Source organism: Populus trichocarpa, chromosome 13, assembly GCF_000002775.5.
Source record: "Populus trichocarpa isolate Nisqually-1 chromosome 13, P.trichocarpa_v4.1, whole genome shotgun sequence".
Taxonomy (NCBI): domain Eukaryota; kingdom Viridiplantae; phylum Streptophyta; class Magnoliopsida; order Malpighiales; family Salicaceae; genus Populus; species Populus trichocarpa.
This window is the reverse complement of record NC_037297.2, coordinates 4,393,732-4,406,370: the sequence shown is the minus strand read 5'-3', so window position 1 is coordinate 4,406,370 and position 12,639 is coordinate 4,393,732. Positions and strand designations below refer to the sequence as shown.

The 12,639-nt window shown below is 33.9% G+C and overlaps 2 protein-coding genes across 2 annotated transcripts; both read right to left on the bottom strand.

Moving 5' to 3' along the window:
* Positions 1-2,052: 2,052 nt before the first annotated feature.
* LOC7489679 (G-type lectin S-receptor-like serine/threonine-protein kinase LECRK3) lies at positions 2,053-4,753 on the bottom strand. Its single transcript, XM_002319135.3, has one exon. The coding sequence runs from the start codon at positions 4,603-4,605 to the stop codon at positions 2,242-2,244; it is 2,364 nt and encodes a 787-aa protein (XP_002319171.1). The 5' UTR covers positions 4,606-4,753; the 3' UTR covers positions 2,053-2,241.
* A 1,725-nt stretch (positions 4,754-6,478) lies between these two features.
* LOC7482357 (G-type lectin S-receptor-like serine/threonine-protein kinase LECRK4) lies at positions 6,479-9,515 on the bottom strand. The gene has a single exon (XM_002319134.4). It carries the CDS (start codon positions 9,234-9,236, stop codon positions 6,828-6,830), a length of 2,409 nt encoding a protein of 802 aa, XP_002319170.2. The 5' UTR covers positions 9,237-9,515; the 3' UTR covers positions 6,479-6,827.
* Between the last annotated feature and the right edge of the window lie 3,124 nt (positions 9,516-12,639).

The following is a 12,639-nucleotide window of genomic DNA, read 5'->3' as shown; positions in this document are numbered from 1 at the left end:
ATATCTGCTTCAATGAAAAATACCTAAACTACATTATAGTGGCATTATTGTAAATAATGGGATATTCATTGTAAACCCCCCAGCAAATGTATGATTGAAAATAGTAAGAACTTGATAAGTAATGGAAATCCTAAATGAAAAAGGAATGGATAAATAATAATAATAATAATAAAAATAAATAAATAAATAAATATGATGTATAACGGATGAAATGAGCTCCATAAATAAATAGAAAAGTGTTTTCAAGGTTAAAAATAAGAATTGTGAATTTTCTTAAATTAAAATTCATAATGATAACGAAACCAATAACAAGTTTCGATGGATAAAAAAATAAAAAAAAAGTCCCAAGAAATTTATATGGTAGCAAGGAATTAATGATAAGAAAGAATAGTACAAAATGAGAGAAAAGAGTGATGGTGTAAGCTTTGGTTAAAAGATGGTAACTCTATCGTGAAATGTTAGTAAATTTGTAAACAAAATAAATAATGAAAAGGCAAATAAAAATATTTTGAGAATAAAAAAAATGGTCTCAAGGATTTAGAGAAATGATTGACATGATGTATGCAAGGATGTGATAAGAAAATTCAGATTTTTAATAATAAAAAATTACAAATCAACTAGTTTTATGTTATCACATATAACTTTCAATCCAACTGGTAGATCGAATTGACATTTGCATGGAGTTACATCACATATTTTTAACAATTTGAACAATTTTTAACATGTTATTGATTTATATGTATATTGTGATGAAATGTTTGAAGTGTTGAAATCCAAACTATTATGTGGTAACCATGAGGGTAAGAGGCCATTGGGAAATTTATTTTTTCACAGTGAAATAAGTTTGGAATCAAAACCTTGTGATGAGGTTGAGACAATGGGTTGCAATAAGTTTATCCGAGACATAAATGTTTTGTCTTAGTATAAATTTTATGTATGTTTATATAGATGTTGATTTGTTATGTCGTGTGTTAATACATATTTTGTTGTGTATTGATAGTTTTATTATTTACAAACTCACCTAAGATAAATGAACTATCATTAGGTGTTGTCGTAAAGTGTTAATTGATGAGCAATGAAATTGCTTAATGCATTACATCATCATATTAAAAATATCTTCAAAATATTTCTCCTCAAAATGTTTGTGTGTCTTAATGATTTTATTATTCACAAACTCATATAGGATAAATGAACCGTCATGTGACGTTTTCATATAATGTTCGTTTGTTGGTAATGAAATTGCTTAATATATTATATCATTGTATTTAAAATGTCTTCAAAATATTTTCCTTGCAATGTTGTTGTGTATTAGTGGTTTTATTATTCACAAACCCAACTAGGATACATGAACAGTTATTGGGGGTTGTCCTAGAGTATTGATTGGTTTGTAATAAAATTGCTTAATGCGTTACATCATTATTCTTTCAAATATTTCTCTTGTAATGTTTTTGTACATTAGTTGTTTTACTATTCAGTAACTCACCTAGGATAAATGAATTGTCACTGGATATTATCGTAGAATGTTAATGGATAGATAATGAAATTACTTAATATATTATATTATAAACTCGTTGATTATGAGTAATGGCCTTTAAACCCATTTTAATTAATATAAACTTGAAGAAGTTTATGCCAACCAATTGCTCACTATTCCTTCAAAACCATGGCTTTTATTTAAAAAATAGGATTGTATCTTGTTTTGAAGCCTCTTGTCCAAAATTAGTACTTTAGGTCTTTCTAGTATTTTATTTTTAATAACAAATTTTTATTTATTAGTTTGGGTAAACTCTTAGAATATAAATACTATACGAAACAGTTTATCTTAAATACGATATATAGGATAATTATTATCTTTTTATTACACAATCAGTTTTTTATCTAGAATTTCTAAAGATTCATTAAGATTTTTAATTATCAAAACTAGGTAGAGAATTTTTTTTTCTAATTTATTCTTTTTATATCTGATAATTCACTGATATGTCTCATGCCACGTTGATCAAAGAATTTTTTTTTACTAATGATAAATTGCTTCGTGATTTCATTCACCGAGTGTAGAAGAAGAGATAGATGCCTTTCAGACTCTATTAGTGATAAATTTGGAAATTATTAGAATACATTCTCCCGTTACATTTGCATTTCTATTGTAAGAAATCGTGCTCAGAACTAGCTTATTAATCATGAGATTGAGCCATATCATACATTCTTAAGACAACATTACTCTCTTAACAACTACTAGTAAGTTTAATTACTCACTGACATTTGATCGGAAAGTGAAGGCGGGATTCCGATTTCCGAGGTTCCCTCTAACATCTGTGTTACCTTTTTCATAGAAGGTCTGGACATTGCATCAGGATGAATGCACCATAAACCCACTAAGGTCATTCTCTCGAATCTCTTGAAATCACTTAATACTTCAGGGTCATGTCCTACCACCGTCCCTAGCTTCCCGGCGGCCATGCAACTTATAACCCAGTCCGAGAGAACAAGATCATCCTCTTCACTCTCTTCCTCAACCCGGCTCGGTTCTATATGCCTTCTGCAACATAGAATTTCAAGTAACATCACACCAAAGCTGTAAACATCTACTTTGGATGTCACTCGTTCATTCCTTATCCATTCTGGTGCCAGATACCCCACTGTGCCTCTTAAATTTGTGTCTGTTCTAGTTTGATCTTTATTCAGAAGCTTGGAAAGGCCAAAATCTGCAAGCTTAGCAGTGTAATTGTTATCAATCAGTACATTCTCAGGCTTGATGTCACAATGGATAATCTGTGCCTCGCATTCGTCATGCAAGTAGAGCAATCCTCTAGCTATTTCAAGCACCATTTCTGCCCTCCGAACCCAGTTAGGTCTTTCTGATCCCTTCCCGAATAGAAGATTGGCAAGCGAGCCATTTGCCATTAACTCATAGACCAGAAGCTGTTGATCGTTCTCAACACAAAAGCCCAACAGTCTTACCAAATTCTTGTGGTATGTCCGGCCTATTATTTTGAGCTCTGTCATGAATTCCTTCTCGCCTTTTTCAATCGATTTCGTCAGCACTTTTACAGCAATATCAATCTGTATGTCCTTCATGCTTAGAATCCCACTGTAAACTTTAGCAGAAGATCCTCTACCCAGGGTCTTGCTGAATCCATTTGTGGCCTTCTGTAGTTCCAGGTACTTGAACTCCTGAAAGTTTATGCCAATGGAATTAGCATTTGAATAGCGTTTCCTTTTGATAAATCTTCGAGGAGCAGGATGGTAATAGATGGCAGAAACTCCAAAACAGAAAGCAAGCGTGGCTGTAACTATAAGGCTAATCTTTAGAAAAACCCGAGTGTCAAAATCATTATTCTTTTTATGTTCTTGAATGCCAGGATTGCTTTTCATCGGCACCTTCACCAGCGCTTGGCGTCCTTTAGTAGAAAAACTCTTTCTCGCATTTAGTAAAGGCATCCTTTTCTTGATACATCTAGAATCCACCAAGGAAGCAGACAAGCTGTAACAATCATCCATAAGAGCTTTTTTGCATCCCTCCAGATCGACATTCTTCACTCGAGCCAAGTCTGCATCGCTCTCAAATGGGAAGTCTGCATCATCAATCACATTAATTGTGAAATTTCTCATTGAAGGGTCGGCACAGTAGTTCACCACGGTCTCTGGGCGACACCCTTTGGACACGTGATTAGGGTCCAATGGAATGTAACCTGGTATGCACTTACATGTTGCTGTCTCATTATTCAGAGAAAAACACATACCATAGACACCACATATAGCATTCACCACGCAAGGCTCGTCGATCGCCCTCCACACTCTTGTCCATCCACTGCTATTTGATTTATGGTAAGCGAATTGTTGGAAATCACCATGATCATTAATTGTTGCTCGGTGATAGTAGTCTCCAACGGGGGTTGAGACATTTCTTGTTAAAGGGTAGATATTATCACCAGTACTGTTGACAAGGTACATGAAAAAAGTATGATTACTGAACACCAAACTAACATTGTTTCGTACAGTTCCAGTGTACCAATAACCAGGATCAGAGAAGTGATAGGCAGAGAGCACAAGGTTTCCATCAAATTGCATCTGCAACATGAAATTCCCAGTGGAGTAATCAACAGTTCCATTCGCATTGGAATAGAGCTTTTGGTCATCACTAAGAACTTGACCTGGTAAGATTGTGTCTGTTGGTGAATTAAAACTCTGCCAGATGACACTTGAACTGTCATCTCTCAAGACAAAGTTGCCATCATTTAGCATGAAGCCTAAACCTGCTCTTCTCCCCCTGTATATTGATTGAATACTACCATTGAGATGTGTGAGCGTAAGCTGGCCGTCAAACGTGAGTCTGACTGTGGATCCGGCAGCTGCCGGAGAGTCACGATTAGCTGACCAGACTAGTGTTTTTTCAGGGATCTTGTTAAACCAAATTCCAACAAGGTAAAGATTGTTGGGCAGAGAGTAGAACCCGAACGCAAATTCATCAGAAAGTGATCGCCAAGAATTACCAGATCCAGCCTTGATGCTAGAACCCAAGCTTATGTTGGGAGGTATCTGAGCATGCAATTCATGGAAGTACAGGAACTGCAGTAGAAGAAAAGGAAGTATTTTCTGGATAGTCATTGCCAAGTTGTTAGGAATTGAGGGGAAAACAATCTTAGTACAAAGAGCTAGCAACTGAACCGCGGTTTTATGTGATTGATAGCAATGAACATCGTTGAATAGTTATGCTCATGCCATTCTTTGAAATTTACCCAGAGAAAACTAAAATATTTCATTTTTATTCATCTTTTATCTTTCTTTGTCAAAAATTTATTATAATCTTTTATATAAAAAAAATTAAAAAAACCTTTATAGAAAAAAATAAATTAAAAAATATCTATTTTCCTGAAAAAAAAACTCATAGGTCTACTCAAATTAAAAAAAATTTATCCCCGATTCAATTTTCATTTTAAAATTTTAATTTTTACATCAAAAACATCTTTTTTATATGTGGATTATCCCATTCTAAATCCATAACATCTTTGTACGGCTCACTTGGATCCTTAATATATACAATACTTTTATGTGAAGTTACCACATCATTGTTCTCTAACACAATGTTTTTGTGCAAATCGACTCATTATAGATATTATTACTAGGATTTCAAAAGAAAAAAATTAACATAGATAAAAACAATATGTTAATTCTTAGATGTTTTTTTAACGAGAGAGAATCTTCTCATCTTCTCCTATACAAGCACGAGATAAAAAATTTGTTATAAATCAAAATTATTTTTAAGGACAACAAACACCATAAGTACTAGGATCAACCAAAATATTTAATTTTTACTCATTTATCTTTTCTCTTTCAAAAATTTATTGCAATCTTTTATATAGAAAAAAAATAGAAAACTTTAATAATTCTAAATAAGAAAAAAAAACTAACAAAAATACTCTTCAATTAGAAAAGGATAGAAAAAATGAAAATAAATAATATTTATTTTCCTAAAAAAAAACTCTTTCATCATAAATCCGTTTCTTGCTTAGTTTCTACCGACTTCGCATTTAATGTAGCGCTTGGAATTTAAGGGAAAGTTGTGGAATTTTAGTTTTCTTGACCTTGAGGTTCATGAACCACAGTTTTATGTGATTGAAAGCAATGAACATATATGGAGGTTGAATGTAGCTTGTGGAATTTAAGGGAAAGCTGTGGAATCTTAGTTTTCTTGACCTGCTGGTCCATGAACTGAAAACTGGACTGATAGTGATTTATCATTACGAAGGAAATTAATGTATAGCCGTGTCGGCATTCTGTCAAAAGTTTATTGGAATTTTCCTTTCATGAATTTAGTTAGTCAAGGATCAAAAGAAGACTTTTCCTTTATTGCATGTTCTTACTGTGTTTTCTATTGAGCCCTACAAGAACACCAAACGCATAGATTCCACCAAACGCACCCTAAATTAAGGTTTCATAATTGACTTCTGGTATTTTTTTTTTTTTTTTGCAGGATTGGGCAGCAAATTGAAGAATAGGAACTTTAGTTGCGTAATCGCCTGTTTTACATAAACCCAGTGCAAGTAATAAAATTATTAACGAAATTTTGTTATGACTGACTTGTTAGAAGAAGAAATTCTCTCCTGGAACCCTACTTTGGCATGACCGTAGCTGTGTAATCACCTGTTTGAGGAAAATTATTACGTGGACTTGTTCTATCATGTTGACGTGCTAACCAAAGTTTACGCAATGCATCATAGATCAAATCACAAAAGATTATTGGACTGGAATTTTTGTTTCAACAATTGAGGCAGTGAAGGCTCACAAGAAGGCTATTCTTTTTGCTTGTTTTTTTTTTTATGAATAGGATCATAAATAAATTTTAATGAAGAAAGATGAGGATTACAGCAGAAATAACGCAGAGCATGACCAAGACAGAACCTCCAGCAAGGAGATGGAAGTAGCAGAACCCAAGTCTAAACTAGCTAACCTTGCAAAAATACAGCACAAGATCCATCCATCAAAGAAAGAAATTAAGAGGCATAATCGATCCCAACAAACTACCTCCTCATAAATAGAGATAACAAAGCCATCACCGTACAAAGCTCAAAAGAGAAACTGCGAAATAACACAGCAGCAGCAGCTGAGCTAAAGGAAGGAAAACCAGGAAGGCTAGTTGCCTCAACCAGATAGTGGAAGAAAACTAGATGTCTTCCGAATAATGGAATCACTGAGCTAAGGGCTCCAAACTATTATGATCTTAAACAAGCTTCCAAAACCAATAAAAAACAAAGCATGGTGTGGATTGCGCCACCTTATAATTTCAATACAATACCGAAATCATGAAACAGACATAACGATAATCTTGTTTAAAAAATCTGTGCATCGATCAAAGGGGGATCATCAACTTCACTAGTTCCTTCCAGCATCTGTGTAACCTTGTTCATTGATGGTCGAAGAGTTGGGTTAGGACATATGCACCATAAACCCACCAAGACCATTCTTTCAAACCTGCAAAAATCTTCCAGGACTTCAGAATCATGGCTGACAATGGCGTGTAAGTTACCAGCTCTCACATTGCATAGAACCCAGTCAATTAGAATCATCTCGTTATCCTCTGTTGATTCATTAACTTGATGCAACTCTATGTGCTTTCTACAAAAAATAATCTCCAGCAACACGACCCCAAAGCTGTAAACATCAACTTTGGTAGTCACAGGAGCATTTTTTAGCCATTCAGGTGCCATGTATCCCATTGTTCCTCTAACTTTGGTGCTCGTTCGAGTCTGGTCTTTTTTCAAGAGCTTTGCTAGGCCAAAATCAGCTATCTTGGCTGTGTAATTTTTGTCAAGAAGAACATTTTGCGGCTTTATGTCACAATGAATGATCTGCGTCTCACACTCTTCATGCAAGTACAGTAAACCTCTTGCAATTCCATACACAGTTTCAGCCCTTTGATCCCAACTGGGCCTCCTCTCCTCTCCAAACAGAAAATCCGATAACGTACCATTCTTCACTAGCTCATAAACTAAAAGCCGGTGATTTTTCTCATTACAAAAACCCACCAGCCTTACAAGATTCTTGTGGTGAGTTAGTCCAATTACTTGGACTTCTGTTAAGAATTCCTTCTCACCTTGTTCAATGACCTTTTCAAGCTTCTTGACAGCAATCTCAACCTCTTCAGCCTCCAAGGTTAACACCCCACTATAGACAGTTCCGAAAGCACCTCTCCCAAGTTTGTTCCTTAAACCATTCGTTGCTTGAAGCAATTCCTGGAATGAAAATGCCTTCAAATTGATCTCTACAGGCTTTGGCACTGGGAGCTGCTTTTTACTAATGTAAGGCTGAGCAAGAGGGTGATGATAAATGGAAATGGTGGCAAAGAGTAACGTCATTATTGAACATAATAATAAGCCTGCTAGAAGAGCAATCCAAGAAGGAGAATCATCATCTTTGTCTTGAATTTGATTGTTGTTGTTTGCCTTGGGAATTTTTATAAACGCCACTATATTATTAGTAGAAGGGATGCTCCTTCTAGCATTAAGCAAAGGCGTTCTCTTCTTGTAACACACAGACTCGACCAAGACGCCAGCCACAGCAAAACAGTCGTCCATTATCGCCTTCCTGCATTCTTCTACATCGGCTGGTGTGACTCTGGCCATATCTGCAAATGCACCGTTTGGAAAATCAGCATTATCTATCTCTTCAAGAGTGAAATTTGAAGCCGAAGAATTCGGAGCACAGAAATCTATCACCGTATCAGGATAGCATCCTTTTGAGGGAATGCTTGGATCCCATGGTGAGTAGCCAGGCAAACAATCACAGTTGATTGTTGTGTTATCAATCGAAGTGCAGAAGCCATAAACTCCACAGATATTAAACGGTATGCAAGGTTCAGCTTTAATACTCTCTGGCTCCCACACAACGGTCCACCCGCTTCCATTTTCTTTGTGGTAAACAAACTGTTGAAGATTTCCATGGTCATTGATCGTTGCTCGGTGATAGTAATCTCCAATCGGAGTGGGAACTTGACTTGTCATACGATACGTAATTGAAGTGTGATTCACAACATACATAAAAGCTGTACTCTGGTTGAAAATCAGGCTCACATTTTGGTTTCCTTCTGTCAAAGTGAACCAGTAACCAGGATCAGCGAACTTGTATGCAGACATAACAACATTACCATCCATTTGAAGCTCTAACATGTACTGCCCAGTCGAGTAGTCAACTGTTCCATTTGCATTAGAGTAGAGTTTTTTGCCCATTACTAGGACCTGGCCTAATAAAATGGTGTTTGTTGGAGAATCAAAGCTTTGCCAGATAACTTCGGAAGAATTGGTTTTTACAACAAAATTGCCATCATTTTGCATCAGAGCAGAACTAGCACCGAAAGTTCCATTGTATATTAAGTATCCAGTTCCATTTGAGTGTGTAAGAACAAGCTGGCCATCGAGTGTGAAATTGATGGTTGATCCAGTTCGAGCTGGATCATCACGGTTCGCTGACCAAACTAGTGTTCTTTCTGGGATTTTGTCAAACCAGATTCCAACAAGGAACATGCCATTAAGAAGAGGATAGAACCCAAAAGCAAAATCACCAGAGGGTGATCGCCACGAAGAATTAGTCCCAGCAGTGATGCTGGCACCCAAGTTTATTGTGTTAGTGGTTATCTGGGGTTGCGCTAAAGAACAAAGAAAGGAAAGAACAAATGGAAGACACCATAAAACAATAGAAACCATTGTTACTGAGAAAACAGAATCAGTAGGCCAGAAAACCATAGAGAAACAACATTTTAACTCAATTTATAGCAGAGATATTACATCCTGGTACTGCATGATGACTCGGGATAATTCACCTCATAAGTCAAATCATGAAGAGTGGGCAAGCTCGTACACCAGAGATAAGCGGTCAATGACTCAGCCAAAAGGTTACCATAACCCATATCTTTCACATCGCATGTCAAACTCAACCGCTTGGAAAAATCATTCCAACTTTTGACGTTTGCTGCAATAGTTGCTGGTCCTTAGAAGCTGGAGGCAGTCAACACCGTGCAAGGCGGGCAGAAGAAAACCATGTAATGGAAACTAAAAATCTTACAACTTCCAGAGTTCCTGAAGACTAAAAAAATAGTACTTTACTAGTCAGCCAGTGCGCTGCCGTGGGGAAAAGTCCAGTGAATCATCGTAGTGCTGACCCAGTAAAAACCTCATTTAATTTTTTTAAAAGAAAAAATTATTTAAAACAAAGTTGATTTAAATTTTTTTTATTTTAAAAAATATTGAAACTACACCGAACTAAACATGGGCTTGACAATATTTTTTTTAATCTAATTCACTTAGATATTGTTGATTTAAAATTTATGCAAACTAGAGGTGAAAAAAAGTATTATATTACTTTTATATGTATAATTGCACAAGATATTGGTATACATATTTGTTTAAAAGCAAAGATAAAATTCTTGAAATATTTAAATATTATAAAAATAAAGTTGAAAATCAATTTGGTAAGAAAATAAAGACAATAAAAAGTGATAGAGATGAAGAATATAAAATACTTTTTAGTAAATTATGTTTGCAAAATAGTAATATCCACAAAATTACTGCTTCTTATTTACCTCAACAAAATGACATTGCGGAATGTAAAAACTGAACATTAAAAGAAATAATGAATGTTATGTTTATAAGTTCAGGAGTACCTTAGAACTTGTAGGGATGATTTTAATTGTCAATTATATGCTTAACAACCCTATAAAAAGCTAGAGAAAACATTATATGAATTGTAGAAAGCTAGATGACCTTCCTATAAATACCTTAGATTCTAGGGGTGCCTTGCAAAGTTGGTAGTACCTAATCCCAAAAATGTCAAGATGAGACCTAAAACTATAGATTTTGTTTTTATTGAATATGTTTACAATAGTAGTGCATATCAATTTCTTATATATAAGTCAAGTATTGAGAATATTCATTTTAATACTATTATAGAATCAAGGAATGTTATATTCTTTGAAAATGTGTTTTCATTTAAAAAAATACAAGAAAATCATTTACTTAAAAAAATGATTGAGGCTAGCTTAAGCAGTCATCGTTAATCGAAAGATGATGAAGTTGAGCTTATAAGGAGTAAAAGAACAAAAATAATCAAAATATTTGGTCATCATTTTCTAACATACTTCTTAGAAAATGAACCTCAAACTTACTATAGAGAAATGTCCTGTTTGGAAACTTTCTATTGGAAAAAGATACTTTGATGCGAACCTTGTGATCACGTAGTCACACAACCCACAATCAAGATTGAGATCTGATCCCGGAAAGCTGAAAAAGATCTGATAGGAGTGTGATATAATGAAAACCTGTTCCAAGGCACCAACACTATTGAAATGAAGTAGAATGACGCCACGAAACCAGTTAATCTTCAATAAGTCAGATTCAATTCATTCAAGAATTGAAGAATGCAAGAATCACTCTCACACGTTAAAACTGAAAAATTTAGAAGTAATATTCATCAATGGTTGCCAAAATTTAGGTTACATGTGTTTAAATAGTTCTTAAAAATTAACCCTAATGGATCTACCATTGTGGGTTGAATTGACCCACATACAAAATTGACCCAAAAACCCTAAACTAAAAGGCACATAATATGATCCAAACAAGTCTTGGATCCTAACTCAAAACAAAGTTTAAACTAAGCTCAAACATGAAAGAAAATAATAAAAATAATTAATTTGTCATTAAATAATATCAGCCCTTCTTTTCTTATGTAGCTAAGATGAATAAGGAATCCTTATAAAAAAGGATTCTAGAACATTAATGAATCGTTGTCACTCTTGAAAAATATGTTTAAGCTCATTAAAGATTCTTGTGGAACTAGAAAATTTCCAAAACAAGTTGTCACATCTTTTTAGAAAAAGGATCTTTGCCAAATAGAAAGTTCACATGTCAAAAGAAAGTAAATAATAAAATTCATACAGGTTATTCTGACCTATATCGCAAGTCCTTTCCAAACTCCGATTCATCTGAAACTTTACCCTAAATATAGAAAAATACCTCTAGAATCTTAAAGTTTCACCTCGATCCAACAATTGAATTCGGCGTTATGCTAAATAGCGTAAAATTAGATGGTAGAAAATTTTACGTCAAAATCCAAATCTGACCTTGCTTGGGTCGTATTATAAGGCTGAACGATATCACAGTTAGTAGTGAAATAAAATCTATTATGAACAATCATACATGAGAAATAATGAATCTTCCACTTGGAAGTAAGTCATTAGACTATAAGTGGATCTTCAAAATGAAGATAAAAACTAATGACACTATTAACAAATACAAATAAGATTTGTGGTTTAATAATTCAAGCAATAAGAAGATGTGGAGTATTTTAACTCATATTCGTCTATGTCAAGAATAACTTTTATATGAATGTTGATAGTCATGACCTCTTTTAACAAGCTTAAGATACATCAAATAGATGTAAGATCAACTTTATTAAATGGTAACCTTAATAAAAAAAAATTACATGGAACAACTTGAAGGGTTTGTTGTTAATGAATAATAACTAAAAGTTTGTGAGTTTGTCAAATCATTATATGGTTTGAAAAATACATCTAACGAATGGCATGAAAAATTCAAAAAGATCATGTTATCAAATAAGTTTAAAATCAATAAAGTTGATAAATGTATTTATGTGAAAAACATATATAAATGTTATGTTATTGTATGTTTTTATGTGAATGATATGCTTATTTTGAACAATAATAATTGTATGATCAAGTGTACTACGAAAATATGAACCAATAAGATTGTCATGAAATAATTAAGTGTTGTAGATGTCATATTGGGAACAAAAATTACCAAGAAGCTTAATGAATTGGTATTGTACCAATCACTTTATTGAGATAGTTCTAGATAAATTTTGTAAAGGTAACAATAGTAATATGAAAACACCAATGGACATGAGTGTATATAAGTCTAAAAATTAAAGGTAAGGAAATAAACCGGTTGCAATATTCTTGAATAATTAGGAGCTGGATGTACGTTAGAAACTAAACAGTACCTGATATTGCATACTCGTTTAGCAAACTAAGTAGATTTACTAGTAATCTGAGTATGGATCATTAGAAAGCAATAAATAGGGTACTCAAATATTTAAGGTACACCTTGGATTATGAATTACATTATATTGATT